Below are 27,870 nucleotides of genomic sequence, written 5' to 3' on the forward strand. Positions count from 1 at the left end.
AAAAGCAATACAAATATTTCTACTCATCCTCTCCCATAACAAGCAATGATACATATCAGAGAACCAAATGGAGTGAAATACTTGGAAGTTCAAAAAACATATCTTCATTGATCTATATAATGTCCAGCTTAGCGTATAATGAAGTCTTAGCCTAATAAAGATCTTCTATAAACCTAGGTCACAGTCAACATTCAAACTAAAACATAATCCTTCAACAATTCTATGAAGCACTAGTTCTTATAACCTGCACCAAGAAATTTACCCTGAAAATGCTGTTCCAGAAGTCTCACTAGGAGAAGAATGAATCAGAGGTGAAGTTGAAGGTCTGAAGCTATACTGCTCATCCTCCAGAGGTAAGTCACATTCAGGTAGAATGGGTTTATGCTCTGGCAAATAAACAGAATTTAGTAACAGTATTTATGGACAGGAAACAAGTTTACTGTCAAGAAAAGCCTTTTCAACCACTAATTGCATGTATATAGAGTTACTTACCAGTACTGTTCTGGGAAGATGGGGAGAGCTTCTCAAAAGTTACATGTTTTGCATTCCCACCACATGGAGTACTGGCATCCTTGTTTCTCTTCTCTATATTGGCATTTTGCTTCCTCTCATCATTGTTCAATTTCTGCATAGGCTTGGCTGTTGAAGAACTTACTGAGACATATTTACTAGATTGCTTGGCAGGTTTTAAGTCACTGAGGGATGGAGTGTTTCCTGCACCTCCCTTCACCGAATCATTACATGGTTCAGGAACAGCATTTGCTGCTTGATCTACTGTTTCTCTGTCTTCCCCTATACAGCGTGTACTGGTGAGATGGCTGTCCTGGTAAGCAAGCAGATTTTGCTGTGCCACTTCCATTTCTGCTGCTAAGGGAATTCCACATGCGTGGGCCTCACTTCCATGAAGTGTCTCTGATCTGACATCAGCACCCATTGACTGTAAATGTTTACTATTCACCAAATCTGACAACTTTTCTGAATATTGAACATTATCTGCAACTACGTCTTCATGGCTGGGAATACCAGACAGACTAGAAAAATTCTGACTGTCACTTTCTTCAATAAGATAATCCAGCAAGCGCTTCTCTACTCCTTGCTGTTTGCTATGATTATTCATCAAGTCTTCTGCAAGACCATCCTTATGTTTATCTTTACCCAGTAAAAAGGTATCAGATGTAAGGTTCTGGACAGATGCTTCGTGTTTCACAACACTCTCGTATACACTTTCATGTCTGTTCCCATCTGTTTTTTTGAGGTATTTTTCCATGTCAAATGCACTATTTTCCTCATTGCTGGATAATACCTCATTAGCAGAGAGTTCAGCCTCTTTAACAACTCCAGGAAGGACACGTGTTCTTTTACTTTTATTGGAGAGTGCCATCATCATAGCAGCTAGCTGGGAAGGTTCAGCACTGGTGGAAGCATTAGCAATAGCATTTGCAATTGTGGTGATACTCAAGACAGAGTCAGAATGATTAGATAAGTCATCCTCAAATTTGTCTTTATGAATCCCATCCTACAACAAAACGAGTTAAGCACCACAGTAAGAAAATTTTTGTTTAATGTTTTGTTTCTTGTTTGCATTTCAGGATATGGCAACATATTAACATTCCTCATTCATGCATTTTTAAACACCTGTCAAGAAGGAACACTGCCATAGACATAATTCTCATTCTCCAGATTTTTTAAGTCTACTCCACAAAGGCTTTTTTAGATTAGATAAGTATTGCCTGCTAGGAAGCCTTAGATCCTGTGAAACTTTTAAAATCCTAAAATGCTTTAGTTCAGTTGAAAGAACTGGGAGTAAAATCCTATCAAGGACAAACAGCAGAGAAGTTACCATGACCAAATATACAGTAACTTCCCAATTAACTTTAAATCATCTGCCTCTACAGAGAGAAAACAAAGCTATTCCTACAGCTTTCTCTACCACTCAAGTCTGATTTCTTCCTTAGTTTTCACACTGGCTATTCTTAGCAAAGGGTATGGAGCAGGTAGACAGTTATGTCCAGAGCCCAGTTTCTTTCTGTCTCTCTCAGATGGACACAGACTCAGGAAGAATTGAAAACACCTGTCCTCCTGTAGCTATGCATGCAGGACTTCACAACATCCTCATGAGAAGACAGACAAAGCACTGAGCAGACAAGTACACCATGACTAGACTGAACGCCAGCTGAACTGCCAGGCTCAAAGGGTAGCTCAGCAGCACCGAGTCCATCAGGAGGCCAGTCACTCACTGGTAGACTATCCTGGGGATCAAGACAGGGGCCAGTACTGTTCAACAACTTCATTAATGATGTGGATGATGGGGCAGAGTGCACCTTCAGTAAGTCCCATCATCATACAAATTTGGGAAGTATGGCTGATATGCCAGGAGAATCAGCTGTCATTCAGAGGGACTTCAACAAGAAAGAAAAATGGGCTGAGAAGTTCAAAGGGAAATGCTAAGACCAGCACTTAAGGAGGAATAACCCCAGACCCCCGTACAGGCTCTGGGCCAACCAGCTGGAAATCAGCTTGGCAGCAACGGGCTTGAGGGTCCTGGTAGACAGGAAGTCGACCACAAGCCAGGTGAAGAAGGTCAACAGCATCCTGGCCTGCATTAGGAGGAGTGCTGCCAGCAAGCTTAGGGAGGTGACACACTCAGGCAAAGAAGGTAGATATCTAGGACTACCAAATTGAAAAGACACCTTTTTTCAGACTTGCACCATGTTCATATTCCTAAATTCTATCAACTAAAAGATTTTATTCCCATGCTAAAGATAAGTTGTTTCATTAAAACAATAGAAGGGGAAGACACAATTGGAATTTAGAAACTTGATCACGGAACATCAACAGACTACAAGTCTCTGAAAAACTATAGGCTGACAGACTGAGCAATTCCAAAAGTGAAGTTAGAAGAAAAAGGAAAATGAGATAGTGATAGTAACATCTGACTTACTACAGCACCATGCCATTCTAATGAAACTATACTACGAAACAGGGGCATCTACTAGGATTCGAATGATCAATATAAAAAGCAGTGAGCTGATACGAACATCCAAATTTAGCTGTATTCAAAGAAACAATAATTACTGGAGTAATTCTAATTTTGTTTCAGTTCATAGTTGCACCATAAAGAAAAACACAAGAGAAATACCTTTGCTTTACTTTTGGTAGCAGCTTCTGTATTAATGTTTTCATGTATTCCAGCAGTAGTATCCACCCTACGCCCTGAATCTTCAGAGCTGGTAAAATTTGCATGTTCTTTTGTTTGTGCTTCTAAGTCATCTAAGAAAAAAGCAAACAAACAAACATGGAATTTATTTACAGTAAGGAAATTGTCTAAAAACCTGCATTCTTGGGATACACATGCTCCCTTAATGCCCCATAGAAAAAAAAAGCTGTTCCATAACTACCTGAAAACACCTCAGACAACTGTGAAATCTCTTGGCCGATGTCACCTCCTGATGAATCAGACTGCCTTAGCAAAGCAACAGGCTGCCTTTTCTTCGGGGATGTAATATAGTAACCAAAAGATGGCTATAAAAAAATCCCAGAATACAGCATGAGTAAATTTAATAATTAACAAATAGGTTCAATGGGCTTGCAAAGCAGTTTTGGCCCACAGTGCCTGCTCAGTATATCTCTCACACCACTGAGATGTGCCTCCTAGCATTGCAAATGCCTAATCTAAATACATACACTACATTTCCCAAACATACATAAAAGAAACTAGCAACTGGCATGGCTGAACCCCAGCTAGTGACTAAGCACCATGCAGCTGTTTGCTCACTCCCCACCTCCTCCCAACAGAAAGAATTGGAAAGAACAGGTAAACCTTGTGGGTTGAGATAAGAACAGTTTAATAATTGACACAAGATATAAATGATAATACTGGTAATGAAAAGGAAGGAGAGGGGAATAACACACAAGAGAAACAACTGGTTCACAATACAATTGCTCCCTGCCCCCAGACCAATACCCAGTCTGTCCCTGAACAGTGATCCATGGCTGTCAGCCAACTCCCCCCAGTTCATAGACTGAGCAGGATGTTCTATGATACAGAATACCCCTTTGGTCAGTTTGGGTCAGCTGTCCTGGCCATGCGCCCTCCCAGCTTCTTGTGCACCTGCTTCACTGGCAGAGCATGGGACTCTCAAAAGTCCTTGATTTAGAGTAAGTACTACTTAGCAACAACCAAAACATCAGTGTGTTATCAACATTATTCTCATACTAAATCCAAAACACAGCACTGTACCAACTGCTACAAAGAAAACTATCTCTATCCCAACTGAAACCAGGACACGATTTACTTTACCAGTTACTCAAAATAAAGAAATAAAGTACATATGCTCACATCATCTCTGCCTGGAGGCATGGTCTGCCACTTGGAATGCTCTTGTCTTTAACATTCCTAAGCCTTGGAATGCTTAGGACAGAACATGCCAACTCTAACAATTCCTCATGACACACATGAATTACACAAGCATGTGTGACTTCTTCTTCCAACTGTATACACTTCCCCACCTTTTTTTTTGCCTGAAACACAGATGAGATCCTGTCTACTGACAGCAGATGAGAGAAGCACCAGGTATCCAACAGATGCAAGAAGTATACAGATGTTGTTAAGTCAGAATCTAGACGATTACATTTTTACTAAAGTTGGGCATTGCCCAGATAGCACATCAACTCTCAACAATCATTCAGAGATGCCCTCACTGTTCAAATATCCCTGTATGAGCAGCATTTCACTCAACTATGTGGATAATTTGCTGGGACCTCCAACAAGCCTCCTGTATATGATGTACTTTTCTCCCTCTAATCCTACACATAATTAGTTCCTGACCAAAAGGTGAAGATCAATACTCATCAGTAACACCAGCCAGCACTTCACATCAGAAATTCCAGCGGGAAACCAGTCAACAGACAACTGTCACAGACACAGAGAATTTCCTTCCAAAATCAACTTAGATAATTAGATCTGAAAAAGAGCTGGTTACAAAATAACAAAACTAGTGCTACTTGTTGCTTATCTTGCCTTTTCCTTGTGTTTCAATATTAATATTTAGATACATACCCGCTTCACATCACTGCCTCCACCAAGACAACCAAGAGCTTCAGATCTCTGACCGAAGAACTCCCCCAAAGACAAACGTAAATAGCTGGCATCTTTATGAAGATCAGATGTTCTCGGCAGAAAGCAGCTATTAGCAGATTTCCATGAAATATTTGCTAATTCAGATGCATTTGGACTGCCTACCTTTCCTGCCTGCAAACAAAGAGATTTCAGAAGTTGCAACTTGTAAATAAATTAGAAAACTATTCTGTTTGCATTGAGATCATTAGTTACCTGCACAAGCCTGTGTGCTTTCTCAAATTCTTCCTGGTCTTGTGCAATCATAGCTGCTGCTTCAGCTTAAAACCAAAGAGAACATTTATTAAAATAAGGCATAAGTTACTAAGTACTGTCATTACTATTTGTCATCATTAAACTCAATTTGATGGAAAGTTATTGCATATATAATTCTAGACTTGAGACAGTCTGGGACACACTAGGAATTATTCAATCCCATTTTGGTGAGAAAAGTTATATGAAATTAGTTTTAAAGGAGTGTTTGTGGGTTCTTTAGAAGCCAAAGTAAAATCAGCATTTAGCTAACTAACTTAGTGGCAAATAAAGAAAGTTTCTAACAGCCTTAGCCCCAAGCTAAACTACAACTTTTTATAGGTTATGATACCCAGACCAGCTAGAACCAAGCACAATATGGCTAATTCTGATCAAACCTTTACTACATTTGGGGCTGAAAATTTTTTACATTAAGGTGGTACTTTGGAATTGCAGCAAAAGAAAGATACTGGCTTGTACCAGTTCATGAAAAACCCATGCAAATTAACAGCCCAAATAACTCAATCTTACTTTTGAATTCAAATGCCTGTATTATTTTCACAGTTACCATCTACAGAACAACTAACTCTTAAAAGTCTCTTCACCAAAACGATGTGAAAAACTGATCAAGAAGTACTGCTCTACCACCTGATTACAATGTAAATGTATCATTATACTCATCAAAACTTCAAAAATACATGGCCTTGTACACAGAGGCATAGAGGCACAGGGCAAAAGCCGAGAATGGATGCAAACTTGTAAGGTGAATACAGCTGCTGTCCATAAAATTACTCATGGGAAGTCACAATACATACTCTGAGGAAAGAATTGAACAATCCAACTTCATCTCCTAAAGGCAATCTGGCACTATCAATGACACATTGTTCTATCCAGTTGAATTCTCAGGCAGTAGCAGTTCTTTATCTCTTTTATATGAGCCCTACAGCCTCCACAGACTTTCTGAAGCACCCAACACTGTCAGTTGAGCACTCCTGCACTATTCCATACAAGAACACAGTGTGAGCACAGTTTGCTGACAGAGAGACATGTCATAAATGAAACTCCAAAGAATCAGAGGTAACATTTCCTTTCTGTCCTTACAAATACAATTTCTTCAGCTGTCAAACACCACTGCAGACAGACAAGCAGACTAGCAGCCAGAAAAATGCCAACCACATGGAACCTGTCAGTGTGTTATCATCTACCATGAAAAGAGGTAAGTAAGCCCATTGACTTGAAAGCAGAAGTGTTTAAAAACACATCAGGTGGGAAAAACCTAAGTAGCCTTGGAAAAATTTCCAACAGTCAAATATTCTAATCACTCAACAACTCAAGTCTGAGATTCAGGAAGGTGTCTGAAATATAATGGCATTTGAAAAATAATGGAAGAGTTCTACATTACTGACATAGTAGATGGGGAAGTGTCTCCCAAATGGGAAAACTACTACAGTGTTAACCAACATTATTTCAACCAGTCAACCCTGTCTGATCATTCATTCAAAATGAGCAGTGTTACACAACATTCTCTTTGAAAGAAAGAAGAACCTTGAGTGGACCATGGACATTTTGAGAATACATTAGCCCATCCACATGGCAGCTTTGAAAACTAGAATAGATTAGGAGAAATGCTGCTGCACACATTGCTTGAATCTGTTATAAAACAGATGAGCAGACGACATTTTGGTGCTAAGGAATCAACTTGTCTATGGGACTACACGTGTATTATCCAAGCCTGTATGACAAATATACAGGCTCTCATGAAGATCAGTCTGACATATCTTAAGGATAAAAACCAACTTTTTACGTAAACAGAGGTTCAAAAAGCCTGGAATTCAAGGGAAGATGAGAGTCCCATAAATGTCGCTGTTGCCCCCAGGGACGGCAAGAATCACAACATGGAATTTCAGGATAAATGGCATTATTTAATTAACTACCACCTCGTTTATATAACTTGATTCACAGTAGAGAAATGACATTATTGGGTGCTTGACCATACACCTCCCAGAGTGACTGGCTGAATGCTACGATGCCTATTTCAAAGTATTTTCTTCAGTGAACCAAAACAATACCCACTGCACTCTCACAACACCCTGCACCTGCAAATAGTTTACAAAAGAGCAAACTGTCTCTGAGCTTAGTTTGCGTGAGAACAGAGACTTTCACAGAAGACTGTAAAAGGTGGAAAATTTCTCTGCTAACTTTTTTAGCATCCATAAAGTCCCTCAATAAGCTCCAACATTTTTCAGTACCAGTACCATTTTTCAGCATCAAGACTTCACAAAAAAACCAGCAGCTAGCCAATTCAACACTTTCAAGTCTCTCAAATTTTGACACTGTATTCACATTCTAGTTGATTTTGTAGTAATTCCTCATTTATAATTATTTCCTGTCTTATAAGCATTATGCCATACAAAACCACTCCTCTTCTTTTCTTGCAAGAAAGGATAACAATAATTTAAGTCCAAAGGAAAAACTGTGGAAGTGAGAGGAGTTGCTTTAGCTCATACAATAGGTACCAATGGCAAACATTAGAATGCTTTTTCTTTTGTTTTAAAGCATGCTTCATGGGAAGAGCAGGAAACACAGAAAGAAGCTATGAACTACAAATAATGGTATCACTACAGACCACTATCAACATCAGCTTTCAAATAATTTGCAGTATCTAAAACCTAGAGGCTTTGCCACACCAAATACTGCTTTGTTGAAGTGAAACAAAAAAAAAGGAAGGAAGTTTACTTAACATTATTACAGACAACAAGAGTTAACTAAAAAACAAGAAAATTACATACAGCCAGTAATGAACTCCTCATTTAGTTTATCATATTCAGACATATTTAAATCTTGTTCTTCATCAAATGCAGTATAATATGCAAGATCAGTCACCCATTTGCCCTCCTCATTTTGATAGACAATGCTGTGTGGTAAATCACCTGAAAGATACAGCAAATGCTACATTATGGATTAAAATAAAAAGGAACATGGCAAAATGTCTTAATTTTGGATTAAGTTCCCTTGCCAGAAGTCTGCAACAAGTTCAAAAAACAGAGCTCAAGTTGCTGCAACTGCAAGCTTAAATTCATTTCATCAGCAAATAAGTAACAGTTAAGCGCAACATACAACAATCACTGTTTCTTAAAACAAAAGCAAGTCAGAATTAATTCATGCTACATTGGTTTTTATTACCAAATCCTACAACTAAGTAAAAATGCCTAGCTTACAATTTTATTTCTTTTTCCATGCAATAGAATACAGTCACAAATGCATAGGTTTAATGTAAAGACAGCTTGTATGTAAAACATCCTACCTTTGTCCGTGGTAGCTAAACTTAAGTTCTCACAGCTATCCCCAGCTGGAGACAGGTAAGTATCAGGAAGACCAACTTTACATTCAGTTGCATCTGTCTGAGGTACATTTGCACTAAGAACTTCAGGAGTGGTGTCACGTCTCAAAAATCCTCTTGCTGTGGGTAGCTCTTCTGCATTAGAAGAAGCAGCCTGACAGACTGAGGACTCTACTTCTTGCTTTGGAAGGACTTCTGAGACATCAGCTTTATGGCTGTCTATGAACTGGAGATACAGGGAATCTAATCGCAACTCATCAGCTGCACAGGAATCCACCACATCCCCAGCAGTCATGGAATTCTTCGAAAACAACAACCATTTGAAAAGTGTCAGAAGCACAGTTATTAACTGCATGTACTAAAAGTTCTAGATACAAAACAGTCCGAGTCCACTATGTTTGAAAAACATGCCTAAAATCAAAGTGGTATTATTAATTTTTTGTAAAGAAAGGTTGGGTGGTTAGCTGAAGATCTAACAAGTTTTCAAACACACTGCCATCTTCTACTACAGTCTTACTCTACATGATTAATAGGAATTTAAATGGCAATTTCATACCGTTTGCTGTACTGCTCTGGGCAGCATTTCTCTTTTCACAGGATATCCAGTTATGCCTTCATTTTGTGAATCTTCATCACTAGCATTTCCAGAGTCTATTCCAGCCACAGCCCTGTAACTGGCAGAATCCTGAAAGTTCTCCTTTAAATAAAAAATATAAAATATTTAGGTTCCACTAGAATATGCATACAAAAGGAAAAAAGAAGTAACACTACAGGGTGTTTTAGTTAAAAAATTCTCTAGTAGAGAAGAGACTAACAATACTTTGTTCACTCGTACAACACTGCCATAGCCAGCACCTCTAGTTTGCCTCTACCACCAAGGACAGTAGTTCCTGGCTATGCCAATCCATGCATGTGCCTACAAGAGCATACACAGCAAGAAGATGGGAGGATCTTTTCTTATTCCTACTACATCCTCTCATTCCCTTTAACATGGGTACTGTGTCATTCCTCTTTCCCTTCTGGCTGACCCATTGTTGGATGAGAGCTCCAAATCAGACTCAGAGCCATTTGTATCTACCCTACTGTGTATCTACAAGGCAGTGAAGCAGGGACTTCTTTCACAAATAGAGAAGACCTGAGATCAGAGAGCAGAGCTCTGTTATTCTCACTCCTAAAACCACTTATCCCTTCCTTCATGTACTGTAGCCTATCCAGACTTGTACTGTACTTGTACAGGGTTAACATCACTTCCCACACAGCTTGGAAACTCTGATGTCAGTTGGGAAATTTCTGAAATTTCAGAAGCTGTGGTTTAACCGTTTAAATCAATCACACTTTTCCACTCTGGTCAAGCATGAGACTGCTAGGATCACATCCATTGTTGCAAAGCCAAGAAAATGGAAAGGCATTTAATCCCTGGCAACCTGTTTGGAATGGAGCTAACTGTTGCTAAAAGGCAAACCACAAGCCAGCCTGTTGCTGCCCTACATTTAACTTCCACACACTTACCAATTACTTAAGAGAATGATTAACTCTCCTAGAAACAAAAGTCTCTGTGTTGCTATACCCTTAATAATGCCTTGGACATTGCTATCCAAGATAGAAAAAAAAAAGTGATCAAAAAGATTATTTATAAACTTGTTGTATGATAAAAGAGAAGTGCCAGCATGTTGCCTTAATAGCTATAGAAACAAAAAAATAAAACAAAAAAAACCCCAGTTAAAACTAATTCTGTTTAAGAACCTAATTAATATAACCACTGAAACTTCATTTAATATGTTTAAAAGCCATTGGGCATGCTGAGCTTTGAACTTTAAACCTACTTGCAGTAAGCCATCTTCAGAAAGCTTCAGTGCTGCAGAGCATTCTGAGAGTTTCTGCAAGTTGGTGTCTCCTCTTATAATTTCTGGTTGTATCAGCTGCTCAAAATACGCTTCTAGTTGGCTATCCAAGAATTCTTCATCATCAATATCATCATCTACGGAAAGAGAAGAAAACCTCCTTTTCACTTTTAACTGACATTTTATATCACCTGACATACTATCAAAACAACTCCATAATTTACACTAAATACTAAATTGCATGATAAAAATAAAAAGACCAGTTAGCTTTACCAGTACTGGAACCCTCAGTAGGCAAGTATTTCCAGCTAACAGCTACCAACTCCTCAGGAGGGCAATTAAAAGTAACTTCATCCTCTTGAGTGAAAAAAGAAACAATAGTAATTTTACTCAGCAAACTATTAACATAATTCTTATATGCTTAACACTCAAGTGAAGTTATGCAACAAGAAAGAACAAAACTTCAAAAGACAGTCATGACATTAAGTAGATGCCATGGGAGAAATGCACAGCTCTACTTGACTGCAAGGCTACTTGATCTCACAACAGTAAACCTATTGATCACTCTGCCTTCCTCATTGACACATCTAACATGCCCTGTCATCCTTCATGTCACGGGCAAAGTCAGCTGCATTAATGAAGAAGAGCATGTTTGCCCTTCTGCAGCAGCCACTGGAAGGGCACAAAAAGTTCAAAATTCTTGCTTAGTGATACAGAACTCAAGCTCTCACTTTTATGCCTGCAGGTAAACTAGACTTCCAACTTGGATGTCACCCCACACATGCAGTACCTAACGAGAGCTGAACTCAAAACTCAAGCAAAAGTCCTTTTTAACTGCATGTGGTGTGCTCCTCACCACAGAATTTTATCTCTACTAATCTGAACTGAAAATGTAGCTGGAGTTACCACTTCATTAAATCAATGCCCACGCTGCCACCTGTATCTTTGATTCACAGTAACTGAGGAGTGTTGTTTAATTTTTTAGATTAAAATTCCAAATGTGACCTTCTCTGACAAATTCAATAGCTGCCTACTCCTGTTACTATTTAAAAAGTCGGTTTTCCAAAGAACAGTTTTCTTTAATATTGTTATACTACTTTTTTTATCAAGCACAATCCAATATGAAATACTTCAGTAAAACAGAATCTTTCTTCTCAAGTATGCAATAACATTGAGTCAGAATTACAGACTCAGACTCAAGAGTTATAAACACACCTACCAGTGGAATCTTCATCTGAGCTTAGAAGAGATGAGAGTTTCTCATTCTCCAAAAAACTTGAAAGACTATTGCTAAGATGAACACTTGAGATAGCACCTTCTATCAGCTTTTCGGAGGGTTCAGATGGACCAACCTGCAAAAAGCACCCATAAAGAAATGTTTCTAGAAATTACAAAAGTGTCAAAAGTGTCAAAAGACACTTCATGAATTCAGTTAATAATAAGCAATCAATGAGGTTAATAATATTGCAAAACTCCGCACACACTTTTTTTACTTATCCCAGGAGACACTCTAATTCCCATGGACTTTGCCAGCTAGCTTCCAGAATGGATGCACGCAAGAAACACGGGGATCATTAAAGGGGATGAGCAAAAAAGCATCTGAAGGACACCAAAGTCAAGAGACTTCAAAATAAAGAACTGAAACGTTGCATTAAAGAGTTTACACTTGAAAAAACTGCCTTCCATCATTCATTGAGCTGCAATCCCAACTTAAACGTACAAAGACATCTCTCAATTGTTTCCTATGCTGTTAAAACAGTGCTTCTTCAGAAATTGTATACACAGATCCAACCTTTGCTGGAAATTTCTCTAAATGAGCACACTGAATTACTCAAAAAGTAGTATTTCAGCTGAATCTAGCTAACAGCAAATATTCTATCTTTTCTATAGCTGACTGATTTTTAAAAACAGCATGATGTAATGTCTGGTACAGATTTAGTCTCACATTCTTTGTGATGAACAGATAATGTTTGACACAAAGCAAAAAAAGTCAAAGTTCAGAAAGTAAAGAATTTGAAAGGAAAATTAATTATGGTTTTCGGAAGGCAGCCTGCAAGCATTCAACTGCAACTCACTGAGCACTGTGGCCCCTACAAAAATCAAATGACAGAAAACTAAATCAAAATACTAGTTGACATATTAAGGAATATGTATTGGACAGCATTTGGCTGCAACCTGATACATGTTTTCCACAAGGAACAGGAGATCTCCCATTCCTGTCTGTATTGTATCTCTGCGCCCAAAACTGTCAGCATCTCTAACACATCTCTAACATCTCTAAAAACAGGTGAAGCACAACCCCACCTGTCAATACCTGCAGCTATTTGCTAGCTCTGGTGTTGTCTACTTCAATTTCCAAAAGCACTACAAAAAATTTCTCAAAAGACACTTCATTAAGGTAGACTACAACTGGGATAAAATGCAAAGTCCTTACACTGACATAGAACTACAAGACATTAGAGGCTAGGAGCAAACAACAATTTTCACAACTGAGAAAGATTAGATGGAGTCATGCTCCCATGGTACTAATTAAGTGATCTGCAAAACGGAGGCAAAGCGAGGCATGCCAGTACCTTTACAAACTTAAGGTATACATAAGACAATAAACATAGTTCAACTCCCTCCCTCCTCCTCTCACAGAATTAAGTCTATTAAAATATTAGTATTAGAAAACACTTAATTTCACTGTATTTGGAAAAGCTTTTACCTTGCTCTCCTTAATGTCTGGAAGAAAACATATTCCAGCTGGCAAATCTGAAACATAAGAAAGTGGCGTAAGCAGTATTTTAGTAGTAAAACATGAGAACATAGTAAGTGCTACCTGTTCTCTAAGGCAGTAAACAGAGCCTCTGGAAGGTCTTGGTGTACTCCATAGAAAGAACCCAAACATACACATTACCACAGCACCAAACCTTGTATGTTCTTATGACAATGATCTAAAGGATCTTGTTAAAATGGCAGGGCTTCATCAGGGCTAGAACTCTAAAAATGATGAAAGATATTTACTGCCTTAAGGATTTCCGTAGGCAGTGCAAGAAAGTAAGGAGCCACAGTTTGTACTAGCAGAAGGAGGGATAAGTGTTCTGTTCCACTGTTGCATTTCACCTACTGGACCAATTCTTTTTAGGGATCATTCTAAGCAGCTTCCACTTGTCCATGTGTTGTATCCACATACAATTCAGTTGCAAGTCCCACAAGACAGAGAACACTTTAGACTTGCACATAGAGATTTTAGCAAAAAAGCTTCGTAATTCTTAAGTAATAGATGAGAATAAAAGAAAATTTCCAAACAACAAGTTAAAAATCAAGCAACTAAATCTGATTGGGCACTATCAAGTCCAAACACTGGGCAGTCTCAGCTTTCCAAAGCATCATCATTTTGTTGCCAGTTACTGCCACTTCCTCAAGACTACCATAACAAATGACTGAAGTCAACACTTCCCTGTTAGAACTTGTTTTTTAATAAGGGTCTATTTATATTACAGGCCACAGTACTTTTTAATTGAACATGTTATCTGTCAAAATTATTAATACTTCACAAAAACCTATACAAATACTTAAAGCTTGGAAAAGGATAATGTCTAAAAGTATATATTTACTAACTATATTTACTGAATTTTAAGGGACAAGTAGAATTTAATCACAGAACTGGCATTAACAAAAACCTCAGGCAAGCTTCGTATCAGTCACCATGCTTTCAAAATAAGTTTGGGAATATTATTTTGCTTCCACTACTCTATCCATACTTCAAAAAAAGCATAGTTTTCACAGCAAGTATTCAAAACTATTTTTTCATGTACAACCTCCTACAAAGACAATGAAAGACATCTACTACAAGTTGGAATAGGGCAAGAGAAGAGATGCTTGCAGCCTTACACCTACTGAAACAGAAAGGGGAGAGAACAAGTTACATACACTTCTTCCACAAAGTTCCTGGAACTAAGACAGATTACTACTAGCATTCTAATTATGGTACTATGTAACAAACATTATTTTCACGAACTTCCTGTATAGCTTTGTAGTTTGAGGAGAAGTCCAAGAACATGTCAACCACTCAACAACAGCTTTCTCTGTTTTCAGTTCGCTCAAATCCAAGAGATTACTTTTCAAAACTCATTTATGATCCACCATAAAACAGTGAAAGGGTCAAAAGAAGACTTCTGTAGCATAAAAAGCTCATTACACTGAAAATAAGTACACCATTTTTCTCAAAATTTAATACCTTCCAAGCGCTCAATTGGAAAAACGTCACGTAAGGTACCTTGACTGCAATTTGAATGCTCAATGACATTCTGAGCTTGCTCTCCGTACATTGAGTGGGGCTCTTTCAAACTAACACAAGCTGTCTGAGGCTCTTCAATTTGTGTAGCCATTTCCCTAGAAAGAGAATTATTTCAATAAAAAATCAGTGAGGTACACAGACCATCATCTCTCAAGATAAAGATTTGAAAAAGTCTCCAACTTCTTTGTCTCAGTCAGTTGTTTTCAGTATAGGATAGACTCCAGAGACCTGTCATTTTACAATAAAAGAATACATATCAAAATTACAAGGACTTCAGTTTCACAATCTAAACTGTGAAACAAATAGTGAAATTTCATGCAACATATGCCTCTCTACCTATTTGCTCCTCTCTTTCATTTCCGTAAAAAGAGAGACAAGTATGAGGACAAAAGGATCTACTCTGGCCGAGTTCCATGATCCACTTGAGACCAAGTCAAACACTTGACAAGATTTCACCAAACCTTTTGTTACACTAGGACCAAATGATAAAGAACATGAGTTACTGAAATTGCATATAGTTAAGTAACAGCTTTTGTAATTATGCAGGAAAGTTATCCTTCACTTCTGGTTTTACAGAACTTTCACACAGGCTGATCAGCTAATCACGCCAGATATTAAAATTTCCATACTTTTGCTTCAATATTTTAGATAAATAAATGAAACTTACATTTGAAAATCTAAAACACAACTATTCCATGTTCTGTGTTTTCTTTTCTTAAGTACTGGAGTACAATCAAGACACTGACTTCCTCTCAAATCTTATATTCTTTGTTTTGATAGGGACATACTGCCTAGAGTATGTCCAATAAAGTGAGAAAGACACACATTGCAGTTTCTGTCACAACAGGAACAAATTTGACCTTGGTTAGAATAACCTATGCAACAGCTTCCAACACTTCCACCACTCAGCAATGCTTTCTCAAGTGTATCACTAACACTAACTATTTCCTAAGAAACACCAATCACTGATGCTACAAGGAAGGCAAATTTAATAGAAACTGTTGCTCCTTTCTGTACACAAACTGCTTGATACTTACCCAAAACATATTTAAATCAGTGCAAAATGCTATTCACACACATGACATGAACCAGAAACATCAGCTTAATTCTAGATTATGTGAACTAGGTAAATACAGGCCACATTCAGATAAGTCAATGAAATAATCATGCTGAGGACATTTTTAATTTGTGTGACTACAACACAAAACCTCACAGTCTAGAAAACATTACTTCTGAAGATTCATTCCTGTCATGTACATGAAGTCCAATTAGTCAACCAAAGAGCAGAATGCTGCCCATGTAGGGCTGCACAGGCTAAGTGGCACCACTGCAGAGGGTGCTTCCACAAGGCCTGGCACTACCCCTCTTCAGAAACCATGGAGGAGCTGTTTTAGTAGGAAAAGCTGCCAGGCTGCCAAATACTGTAAGCTAACAGGCTTAAAGCACAGCTGAGCTCTCCAGTTACTGCAGGCCAGTAGTAAAACCTGCTGTTTTCAACTCCGCAATTCAGTTCTGAAGTAGCCCGTAATTAGCCATACAGTACATATAAATCTACATACTAACTTACTGGTATTTGCATTTTAGGACAGAATTAGATTTTAACTACCTCACTTACATGTCATCACGAAAGGAGAGGGCAAATCTTTCCACTGGCTCAGGATCTGACTGACTGCTGTGAGGAGATCCTGATAGAGGTGAATGTTTCCCTTCTAAATAGGATGCACAGTCATCAGAAAGCCTGTAAATGTGGAAAGGAAAAACACACATCAGAGTCATTCTAATGCACTGTTCCTGTTTTCCAAACAGTTGGGGGGAAAAAAAAACATATTAATGACCACTTGTTTCCTGAAAGTTATTTCAATATTTTAGCAGTTTTTAGCTAATCTGTATTTACAGATACACATGTGTATCCTGAATGATCCTCTCCAGTCTTCTGTAGCTCCTTAGAGAAATACCACGTTATAGTTTTTAGTGGCTAGTGGTGTCCTTCTGGAGCACACACTTCTGGAAAGACAGGGTATTAAAGTCTCACCTTACTTGTTGTTAAGTAACAGGACAGCAGTTAAGTGCAAAGGCTCGTTACTCTTCGCTCTATTTCTTGCTGAGCAAGTTTTAATTCTTATACATAACACTAGCTCTTACACATTCTAAAAGGAGGCAGATTCACGTAAATTCAGTGAGCAGTTAAGAGAACACACGTGTAAAAAACATATTATCCTCTACCAACTTTAAACTTGAGTATACTAAGCTGAAGAGCTGAGTTAAAAGAAACTTGACTGTTACCAGTCTAAAAATTAAATTACTCTTAAAGGGCAATTTTTGTAAATGTTAAGTATTTTACTTGTTACGAATTAAATGCAGATTTTTCACTGGTAATACAGACAAACCTGTGGTTGCTGATTACTGACATACTGATTGGTAAATAGTTTTATCACCGACCAAGAAATCTGTGAAATTAATTTTTACTCTCCAGAGTTAAATGCTTCAACTGTTTTTTTTATATTACTGAGTGGCACTTACTGACAGCCTCACCTGTTGTCACCGCCCGCTTGGCTCCTGGCAACAGTGGAGGCCGCCACAGGTAACCCCGGGTTGGAGGAGACGGTGACATTCTCAAAGACGACACTCGCGCTGCTGTTGAAGGAATGGCCCAACAAGCTCGGGAACGTCTCGTCGGCAATATTCCTGAAGTCTTCCATCACCCTGCACACGCTGCCTGGAACAGCCCTCGGCTCGGCAACACTATCAGCCCCGGTCCGGCAGCATCTGCAAGCAGGATCCGAACAGTTCCACACTTACACAAGGCAACGCGCTTTACTCACACATCACTGCCAGTACTCGTGGGCAACCCCGCTTTATCCACAAATGTGCTTAAGAACTATTCCCAGTCCTCTCCCGCCAAGACTTTTGGGGGACACACTTTCACAGCTTTCCTGGACCGCCTAAAAAGAGCGGTGCTCCTGCGAGTCACACAGAAGCGCCGCCGCGAGACGTGCCAGCCTATATTTAGCCTGCAAAGCCGCCCGGACCGAGGCAGTCCGAGCCTGCCTTCCTCCCTCCCCGGCCCCTCCAGGGAGCACCTGAGGCGATACCAACTCTGTGTGACCACGGGTCGCGGAGGGAAGGCTGCGGCTGCTCACCGGCCACGCTCCGCCGCGCAGGCCGGGGACGGGGAAGCAGCTGGAAGCCGACGACCCCCTTTTTGCCCAAATAGAGCGGGAGACGGGCTCTGCCCTTCCCGAGGGTCCCAGGAGGAGCGGGAGCGCTCACGGACAGACGGACGGACAGACGGACAGACCGCCAAAACTCGGGATCCGCCCCGCGCCGGCGCCGCAGCGCCCCCCAGCGGCCGGGCGGGCAAAGTTCCTTCCCCTGGCGCGCAACGGAAACGGCCGCGAGAGCGAGCCGCCCCCTCCGACGCGGCCGGGGGCGCATGCGCAGCGGCGCCGCGCGCACCTCCCACTTGCGCGGTCCCTCTCGCGCAGCCAATGGCGGAGCCGCACGGGGAGCCGGCGAAGGGCGGGGCGCGGCCCGCGGCGGGCACCGAGGCAGCTCGGCGAGGGGCGGCGGGGGCGCTGATTGGGCGCGGCGCGCGCGGCACCGCCCAGCCCCGCCCCCCGGCCGTGTCCCGGCGTCCGTTAGGCGGGAGCGGGGAGTGGGCGCGTCCCCGCGGAACGGGCACGCGGGGCCGCGCGCTAGCTCCGACCGGGGCGCCGTGGGGAACGGGGTGCTGTCATAGGTGTACTTGGTTTCAGGTATTTGCTTTCAGACCGGCCAGGTTTGGATCCCGGTACCAGTGAGTAGCTCGGCGTCTTCCGGGAAAAGGGCTGCTGAACATCCCGCCCGCCCCTGCTGTCCCCGTCCTACCTAAAAATGAAAAAAAAAAAGCTTTTCAGTCGGATTAACTCGTGTGACGTTGTTCATATTCCCGGCTTTGTTTTCTGTCCGGTTTTTGCCATCTGAATCAGTTAGATGAGGCTGAGCAACAGAATCGTTAGGGTTGGAAGGGACCTCTGGAGATCACACCCAGTCCCAGCCCCCTGCCAAGGCAGGGTCACCTAGAGCAGGTGACCCACTCCGGGTGGGTTTTGAATGTCTCCAGACAGGGAGACTCCACGACTTCCCTGGGCAGCCTGTTCCAGTGCTCTGCCACGCTCAGCGTAAAGAAGTTCTTCCTCATGTTGAGGTGGAATTCGTTGTGTTTTAGGTTATGTACGGACCATGGAAAATTTCATTTCCGTGCTGAAGTGTACATGTCACTTTTTTTTTTTAAGTAGAGGATGAGATCAGATGCCTTCCAAACATACCTATGCGTGTGTGTGTGTGTGCACATGACAACTTCAACAGATCTACATCAAAATCAGTGCTGTGCAAGATGTTTTCAAAATGCACTTCTACAGTTGTATTCCTGGTACGGAGAGTACAAGAATCTACAAGAGTGAAAATCCACATTTATCATAATCAGAAATTCATATGGATTCAAATATGTTCAAAACAAAACCAAACAACAACAAAAGCAAAAGCACCACACACACACACACACACAAAGGAAAACAAAGAAAACCACCAAAGCCATCTCATGGCTACAAGACCCAAAAACTTCGAATCCTGGAAGTTCAAGCTGAGATGTGCTCCAAGCACAGAAACAGTAGAAGGGCTATTGTGGGTATCCTTTCAGAAGAAAAGGGAGAGCAGCCTTACAAAGTGCTGGATAAATTTAAAATATTCCAAGTACCTGCTGTAATTATCCCTTTCAAAGCCTTTCTATAATCTTCCCTCCTAGAGTTCTGCTGCGTATGTTGAAGGGTCCAGATCCTGCACAGAAGCACAGTTCACAGGCTTGAGTCAAGGGAATAGAAGGAAGCATGAGTTTGAGGAAGTGGAGGTGGAAAGTCAAGGATACGGATTGAAGGGTCTTGGTCTGGAGAGAGGTCAATACAAAATAGCAGGCAGGGGGCAAGGCAGACATCAGCCACAAAAGCAGCCCGAGTTCATTTGCTGAGGTTAAACTTGGCCACTGTGTTCTAACATGACTTGTTTGTTTACACTGAAACTAACAGCACGTTTCCATCAGTAAGAAGTGTGACTGGAATTAGGATATCTAATAATGTGTTCATCACAGAGGAAAATAATGTGACCATGCTGAATAAACAATGCAGTACTAGAAGCTGCAAAAAAATGTCATTACTGTAACTGGTTAATCTGTCACCTCTTCAAGGATTAAGACAGAAATTATTCAAGTGGCTTAACACTTCAAAAATATGTTCCGTTGCTTGCATACCCAGAAACAGTTTGTTCTGGTTTAGGAATGGATCCCAGTATCACAGTGTTGGTAATTTTTAATTATTCATTCTCCCTCAGAGGGATAGTTACTTTCTACCCCCATTGAAGCCTTATCGTTTAATCATGTAACATTTCTGTTTACCATACAAAGTTGGGATGGTTTTGTGTTGACTTTTTCTGGTAAAAGGTGTATAATTTTTTTTTTCTTCCACACTTCCGTTCCTGCTGGCTGGAAAGTATCAGCAGCCACCCTCCACACATGTTCAGCAAGCACCCCCTAACACTGGTCTACCTCGTGGGTTTTTAAATTAAAACTCAATTCCTCAGAGAGAAGTAAAGAAACACATGCAGTGGATCTGAGCAAATGAAGTTTTCAGTAAAACTTCACAACAACTTGTCACTTTGGAAAAATGCAGGTTACCCTCTTCCTTACCTCATAGTAGTGGTCAAGTCCGGGAAATAGGATAAGTCCATTCTGAAGCACATTGAAATACACTATTACACTTTGGGTTTCTGTTGCACAGAGGTCTCCTCTTTCCTTCCTCCCCCCAGGGTATGCCCAACAAACTCAGCAGTCACATCCTGTGCAATAATGCTACTGCTGGGAATACCATGTATTCTTTATCCAGCATTATCTTCCTGCCTGTCTGGCACCAGTCTGAGTCAGTGCCAACACGCTGATCCACAGCAGTGATGTTCCTGTGCTGACATCAGAAAAGACAATTGACATTTTTCAAGCCAGCACTCCTTCTTCAAAATGTCCTGATTTAATTCAGTCACTGGAAAAAAACTGAGAGAGAATGTGAAATCCAACAGCTCTAGCAGTCTCTGCAGACCTTCAGTACACCCATGGGAAAAGTCAGAGCACACCCTCTGGCACAGACCTGGAATATGCAGCTGCACATCCAGAATGGCACAAAAGCAGAGCTAGAAGAATGGACACGTGAATCAAAAAAACCTCCTTCATCAGGAACCTATTAAAAAAGAAAAAAGCCTATTACAAGGAAAAGCATACAAATACAGACCTTTCAGAACAAATTTATTAGTCAACCACAATTATAAAATTTAAATATTTATACAGCAAGATGAAAAATTCTTAAGTAACCAAACACTTCGAATTATTTTGCTGCAGTATACACAGGAATGGTTTCGTTTCTTTAACAAGCTGATCCAATATTATTCTTCACTCACAAGTGTCTTGAAGGCATGTCTAATTTTGAGAATGTGTTTCACATGTAAATGCAGTATACAAAAAGAAAAAATTAAAGACCATACTAAACTGATTTCAAAAAGCAGGGGAAAAAAAAATAAAAGGGACAGGCACATTGAAGTCAGCTACTCCATAGAGCTCGTGGCTAATACTGTTTATAGGTGGTGCCATAGTTCAAAGGGTACAAATTAAAATGCTCCTTTGATACACAAATAGCATGTTCTAAATGATGCTTGTTTTGCAAAACATGCAAGAAGTTTCCACATTTTAAAAAAAGGCTTCAGTACCAGAGAAGGAATACGAAGGTAGCTGGAAATGGAAGCATTCACAAACACCAGAATCAGGCCCTTCAGAATTTATTTAAAGTAACACATTAAACCCCTTCATTCTCAGGTAAAAGATTAAGAGGCCGAGATACACATCGTCTGCGAGGGTGAGGATACTGGAGGTTGGCAGTGTCAGCATCACAAGACTGCTCTATCAGAGGAGGAGGAGGAAGGAGCTGGGCATGACTGGACCATCTCGATCCAGCCCGTGGGGAATCCAGAGGGGGAAAGAAATACCTGAAACAATTAAGAAAGGAACAAAACACCAAAACAAAAAATCAAACAAAACAAAAAACAAGAAAAGAAGAGAAAGGTAGTAAATACAAGGAGAACCAAAGGGGAGAAAAGACATGCTGGAAAAAAAAAAAAGGCTTTAGTATATCCATGCCAAAACCAATAGAACATAATAGCAGAAATCAAGGCTTGTAATTCAAAACAAGACAAATCCGGAAACTGTCCTTTAGAACAATATAATACAGTCTTTTCCACTGAAATTCATTGAAAATTATACCATAGTCACAGCATACATTTTTACAAAAGAATGGATTGCTTTGGAAATCAAAAGGATGTTGTAGTACAGCTATTAACAGGCTTTCATTCTCCCAGAATTTGTGTGGTTTGTTAACAGCTTTCAGTAATGCTTTCTTTATGACACAAAATATACATTAAATATTATCAAAGTACATTTTCTGTATATGAATCTAACTCAGATTAATTTCACAGCATTTCTAGAATAGACGTAAAAACATAATTGTTTTTACATTAATAATATACATTTACAGAGAAAAACTACTTTGAATGAAATACAGTATCTATTGTATCTATTTACACATTTCTGCAAAATCCTCAGTGTAAATTCAAGATTCCTGGTGAACGCAAGATTCAGAATTATGCCACTCCATGCCATTTTGCTGCTGTTTTTATTAGAACTTACCCGTAACACTTGTTCATTTTAGTGTAACTATATAATGTCTTGTTTACAATTCTGTGGATTTACATCAAGGAACAGCTATCAGTTAATTAATGAAATTATGGGACAATTAACAACAAGCTGCATTTTGGTTTATATCTTTGTATGGCTAAAGTGTTTGCATTTTTTAAGGATACTATGTTTAGAGAATTTAAGTACTCCATGTAATTGTAATAACTACCCTAGGAATGTACAAATACATATCAGAAAAAGTACTTCTCTTAGGATGAAGAAAGTATGCCAGTACTTACAAAACATTTATTTGAAGTCATACTAAAGAATATAAATGAAACAATACTGAACTACTAAAAGCCATCATCTGTACAATTGTCAAACAGTTTTCTTATTCCTTTAGAACTAACAGTTGAATATATTACAAAGCAGTTACAACCTTGTAATGTTTAGGAATCTCAATCAAATGCTGAACACTCTGAAATGCAAAACAAATTGGTTCTCAAAACAATTTTAATGAAAGTTATTGTAATGGTCATTTCCCTCCTCCCATCCCAATCAAGGACAAAAATTCTTGTTTTAAATCATGAACTATCTTTTAATTTGACAAGCTTTCAAAAATACGTTCTGATGGAAGTTTTGGGGGTTGGGTGGGTTGTTTATGGTTTTTTCCAAACAAGATGCCTCTCCAAATATTTTTCTATCAGGCATTCCATCAGTATCAAACTGTGCAGGCTAGTACAAAAAACGCACACAACATGTTTTAAAAAGGCTTTTTGAACAGCATTTAGTAGTTAGCAGGCTGCTGGTGTCTTGGGAGAGGTCAAACGGCGCTGGGGAAGGGAAAAAGGAGTTCGTTTTCCATTCCTGTGTGCATGCAACAAGCAGCAAAACACCAAAGTTACTCCAGTTAGCTTGGTATCAGCTCTGCTTTCTGTTAAAAAGGACATAATACAAATGGAGAATGGAAACTGTATCATAAATCTAGACATACAATTACATCAACATAATACAGCCCTACTGGTTTATTTCCTAACAATCTACATCACCTGTTCTGAAATTTATTCTGAGTACAAATCTACTTTGGTCATTGTGCTTTTACAATCTTTCTCAGATCTGCCTGTGCTATAGCTGTTCTAAGTGTTTAAATGTAGAGACATGAAATGGAGCATGTACAGTCAAAGTAAGTTATGTGTAGAATACCTGCTTAGTCAAATGTCAATGCATAAATCTTTATCAGCATGTTAACAGTAACACAGAAATTAGCAAGTGTGCTTACACCACTTGAGCCAATGTCATTACAAAAGAAAACATATACTTAAGTGTGTATCTTTTATAATAAGGCTCAATCCTAGGACAAGACTCCATATGTCTGGAAATTCCACAGCCACTGACTTAATTCTGGAATTAACATTTTGTTACATATTGGAGGCAAGAATAATTTATTAAAAACCAAAACAAAACACCTTCCAAAATACAGAGCTATGAAGGGAGTCTAAAATAATGCCAGAAATTTCAGTTTCACAATGGCTTAGTACCAAGGTCAGGGACAGGAGAAGAGCCACCAGTGGGGTGGGGACAGCTAGTCTTGCCAGCAGCACAGTCTTAGATAAGGAGACTGCGAAACCACACCCTATGCTCAAGAGGTGTAAAACAGCCTGCATTTCCCCACAGGAGCCCAAGCAAATACAGCTACACAGCTCTGTTGTGTAGCTGATATACCGTTTCCAAGGCAGGGCTGCATTTCATTTGCTACACTGCAAGTAGAACCCGGAGCCAAGACCAACATCATTCTGCTGCCCTTTCTTGTAGGGACCAGGCCATTACCACTTCCTGTCCTCCCGTTTATCTTGTGAGGAAAATGTGAAACCTCTTCTCAGTTCAACAAGGTTAGGGATCTTGAACTGCCATTCAGGACTGACTGCTGAAAGGGAAGGAGGGGGCAGGCTGGTGCTACTCTCCAAAAGTAAACTTTACTGATAAGCATTCCAAACTGTAAAACAACCCACATGAGCAGCACATGGATGGAAAGGGAAGCTATCCCAAGGCATCTGAAACAAAGGTGGCCACAAAACTTGGAAACTGCTGCTATAGAATCTGGCCACATCGCATCCTTATGCAGGACTTACAATCCTGTAAAGCTGATGGTACACACTGCACCATACAGATGCAGAACTCAGTGTATTTCTACATTTCAGCATGCACAAATTAAAATGTTTTTTCAGAAGAGGCAGTAAAATTTACCCACTAAACAACAATTATTACAGAATAAAAACCTAACAGAGATTAAGGCAAATTATATGTAATATGAATGCCATATGAAGATTAAAAAAACCACAAAACTTTTATTCAATCGATGCTACACACCTGCAAAACCAAGTAAACTAAGACTAACATTTGATTGTTTAAACCGTATGTTAGGAAGTAGCTTTTCCTCCTTCCCTTCTGCTACATTATCCCAGAGAAAAACAGAGTTCGTTGCTGGTACTTTTGCTTCACTTTTAAACATGTATCTAAAGCAAAAGTGCAGTCACACACCAGTAGGACGAAGCTTCTCCTTCTTTGAAACTATTTCAGAAATGTTGTTTTTAATAATGTGAAAGGACTAAAAATGAAAATAGTTGTTCACATTGCTTGTTTATACGGACTGATTCAGTATGACTACTGTTTGGTTCATTTTCCTCTTAACATGGCATAATAGACAACACCACAGAGCAAACCAGAAGAGCTTGTAGAAGTACTCATGCCATAAATGACATTGCACTTTAAAAACATGTAAAACAATTATGAGAGCTAAATGGAATTAAGAAGATACAGAGAAAAAGCTATTTACTGAAAATCAGTCTCTCTACTAATTAACCTACCTGCTGGCAGATGATCCATTTAGTGAATTCTGTAGACTTGTATTGGCTGAACCTAGAGAGGCATTAAAAATTCCCTGCTGAGAACTACCATTCACCGGACTGCCGTTACCTTTCAGTATACCAGTACACTTCCAGCTGTCCATGTAATTAGCTGCAAACACAGATATACAGAAACTGTTACGTTTCTCTTCTGAAGCTCAGCTTTCCCTACAAATATGTTTCAATTGACACACACCTGGTGTGAATCAGAACTGAACTTCAGTATCAATATATAAATTCCAAACAGCTGAGGATCTGGCCCCTTAGCTGCCTAATATTCTCTGTCTATCCATACTTTAAAACTGTTTCCACTATTACAATACTGAGGAACAGATGAGAATGAGTAAGGAAACCACCAGTGGGTTTTCGTTGCTGCTGTGGGGATTATGGGGGGATTTTTTTAGTTTAGTTCATGGGGGGAGGTGCATCTATTTGGTTATTTTCTTTTGTTTTCTTTCAAAAATGTAAACAGAAAAAAGCCACTTTGCCTGGACATTGTGACTGAATGTAGATTTTCTGGGTTTAGCAGCAGGAAAACTTCTATCTTACTCTTTTAAATGAAAATTTTATGTAGCTCTAGTCTGGTGAAACAATTTCAGGGTACAGTAACAACTATTCACAGCAGCCTAAATCACGCAAGTATTGCAGCACAGAAAGTTATTTCTGAATTCCATTTTTCTTAAACATCAACAGAAATATAGAAAAAACATCTATCTTTCACAAATCTAAAATGGACACTAACTCTAAGACTACAAAGTTAGTGTGTTTCAGGTGGGTGACCTTACCCTTCCAGAGCCTAACACAGCCATCATCACCAGAGGAGGCAAGCACTGTCCCTGTAATATTCCAGCTCACTCGCCACACCTGGGAGTTGTGATTATCGAACTGTGCCACAATATGGATTTCAAATTTTGTTAATCCTCCTGATGAAGTCAATTCTTTCCTGTTTAAGAGAAAAGTGACAGTTCTGCACACAACTGTTCAAAGGTCTAAGCTTGAACATTATGTTAGAGAGGACTACATCTTTCAAGCAGTTCATATAACAACTGTTATTAGATATGTATTCAGACAAAATTAAAACCTTGCTCACAATCTTGTCACCTTAAAAATCAGGTTGCTAAAAACAATCCTGCATACATTAAGTTACCACTTTTGCTTTACAGAGACTATTTAAACAAGACTGTATAGTATGCATCACATCACACCAAACCATCTTCATTTTAAGCTCACCTTAGAGGTTTTAGTGTGAAAATTCGTACATCTTTGGTTGCTACAGCCAAGATGTGGAAGGATCTTCCCAGATTTGGAGCAAATGCAATATCATGTACAGGATCTGTGACTGTCATCAGAGCTTCTGCTTTTGCATATTTCCTGTACAGCACAAGAAATTAATCTTTAATGCCATGAAAATCGCCAGTGATGCAAATTATATAAACCAGATATAGTGGACATAGGAAAAACGGTTAAGTATACACAGTCACAGTAAGACTTGTAAAAATAAAATTTTTAACATAAATTTAGGCAATAATTTCAAGCAGATTTCTTCAGAAATTTAACATATCAGATACAGTAGCCACTAAGTACAGTATGCTACATTATTGTAAGTCATACAACAAAAGCAAGAATTGCAGTACAAAGAACATTTTTGTCTACAACTGGAAAGGGGAAATAAAAAGAAACATTCCATTCACAAATCTAAAGGGAATTTACATCTCAATAACTTACTAAATTTTCCATGCTTTAAAGTAGACCATTGTCTGCCTCCTCTGCTGCATGATAAACACGTATTTCATTTTCTTAGTAAGTTATAGTAACTTTATTGTTAATGCATGGAGAGCATTGCCTGAAGCTGGGCATAAAATCCACAGAACACTTTGGCTCCTTTCCCACATCGATCACTCCCAATCAAACACAATTCCACTGTTATCATTTAATTGGAAGTGGTGATGCACAAACTTCCGAGCCTTTCCAGGTTCTGTGAACTCTTGACTGTACAAACTGAACTTCGACAGAACACGAACAATTCACGAGCGCTTTCTGTCATTATAATCATGCCTTTAAAATCATTGTAAGGGGGCTTTGAACAAAACAGAGCCTGGTGCAACACAACTCAAATTTCAGCTGTTAATTCCTTGTGCAAAATTAAACATATAATTTAGTAGACACAGGAACAACTCTCCCTTTAAAATGTAAGAACACTGGCATTTCTGCAGTGACAGAGAATACAATTATCAATATAATTTCTGTTAACATCAGTTACCATTCTGAGGTGCCCCTCTCTTTTCCCATCCAAAGGCTCAGAGACAAAATTAAGGTATTACTATTTACTACTCCACATCTGATGACAGGAAAAAAGGCTATATAATATAAACAACTTTATGATCCCACAAATGTT

At 39.5% G+C, this 27,870-nt stretch overlaps 1 protein-coding gene across 1 annotated transcript in view; it reads right to left on the reverse strand.

The window, feature by feature from the left end:
- Positions 1 to 27,870, reverse strand: part of CEP192 (centrosomal protein 192) — a 71,286-nt gene that overhangs the window by 38,907 nt on the left and 4,509 nt on the right. The window contains exons 6-26 of the mRNA XM_048289166.1: positions 26,706 to 26,846; positions 26,261 to 26,418; positions 25,437 to 25,587; positions 21,704 to 21,887; positions 20,999 to 21,088; positions 17,972 to 18,561; positions 17,364 to 17,597; positions 16,447 to 16,569; positions 14,772 to 14,926; positions 13,257 to 13,303; positions 11,769 to 11,901; positions 10,532 to 10,686; positions 9,265 to 9,405; positions 8,673 to 9,009; positions 8,158 to 8,298; positions 5,333 to 5,397; positions 5,060 to 5,251; positions 3,399 to 3,522; positions 3,140 to 3,270; positions 493 to 1,516; positions 263 to 386 (exon numbers count right to left, since the gene is read on the reverse strand). Coding sequence (XP_048145123.1) covers positions 263 to 386; positions 493 to 1,516; positions 3,140 to 3,270; positions 3,399 to 3,522; positions 5,060 to 5,251; positions 5,333 to 5,397; positions 8,158 to 8,298; positions 8,673 to 9,009; positions 9,265 to 9,405; positions 10,532 to 10,686; positions 11,769 to 11,901; positions 13,257 to 13,303; positions 14,772 to 14,926; positions 16,447 to 16,569; positions 17,364 to 17,597; positions 17,972 to 18,561; positions 20,999 to 21,088; positions 21,704 to 21,887; positions 25,437 to 25,587; positions 26,261 to 26,418; positions 26,706 to 26,846 — 4,440 coding nt within the window. The remainder of the gene's footprint in view (positions 1 to 262; positions 387 to 492; positions 1,517 to 3,139; positions 3,271 to 3,398; positions 3,523 to 5,059; positions 5,252 to 5,332; positions 5,398 to 8,157; positions 8,299 to 8,672; positions 9,010 to 9,264; positions 9,406 to 10,531; positions 10,687 to 11,768; positions 11,902 to 13,256; positions 13,304 to 14,771; positions 14,927 to 16,446; positions 16,570 to 17,363; positions 17,598 to 17,971; positions 18,562 to 20,998; positions 21,089 to 21,703; positions 21,888 to 25,436; positions 25,588 to 26,260; positions 26,419 to 26,705; positions 26,847 to 27,870) is intronic.

Source organism: Corvus hawaiiensis, chromosome 30, assembly GCF_020740725.1.
Source record: "Corvus hawaiiensis isolate bCorHaw1 chromosome 30, bCorHaw1.pri.cur, whole genome shotgun sequence".
Classification (NCBI taxonomy): Eukaryota; Metazoa; Chordata; class Aves; order Passeriformes; family Corvidae; genus Corvus; species Corvus hawaiiensis.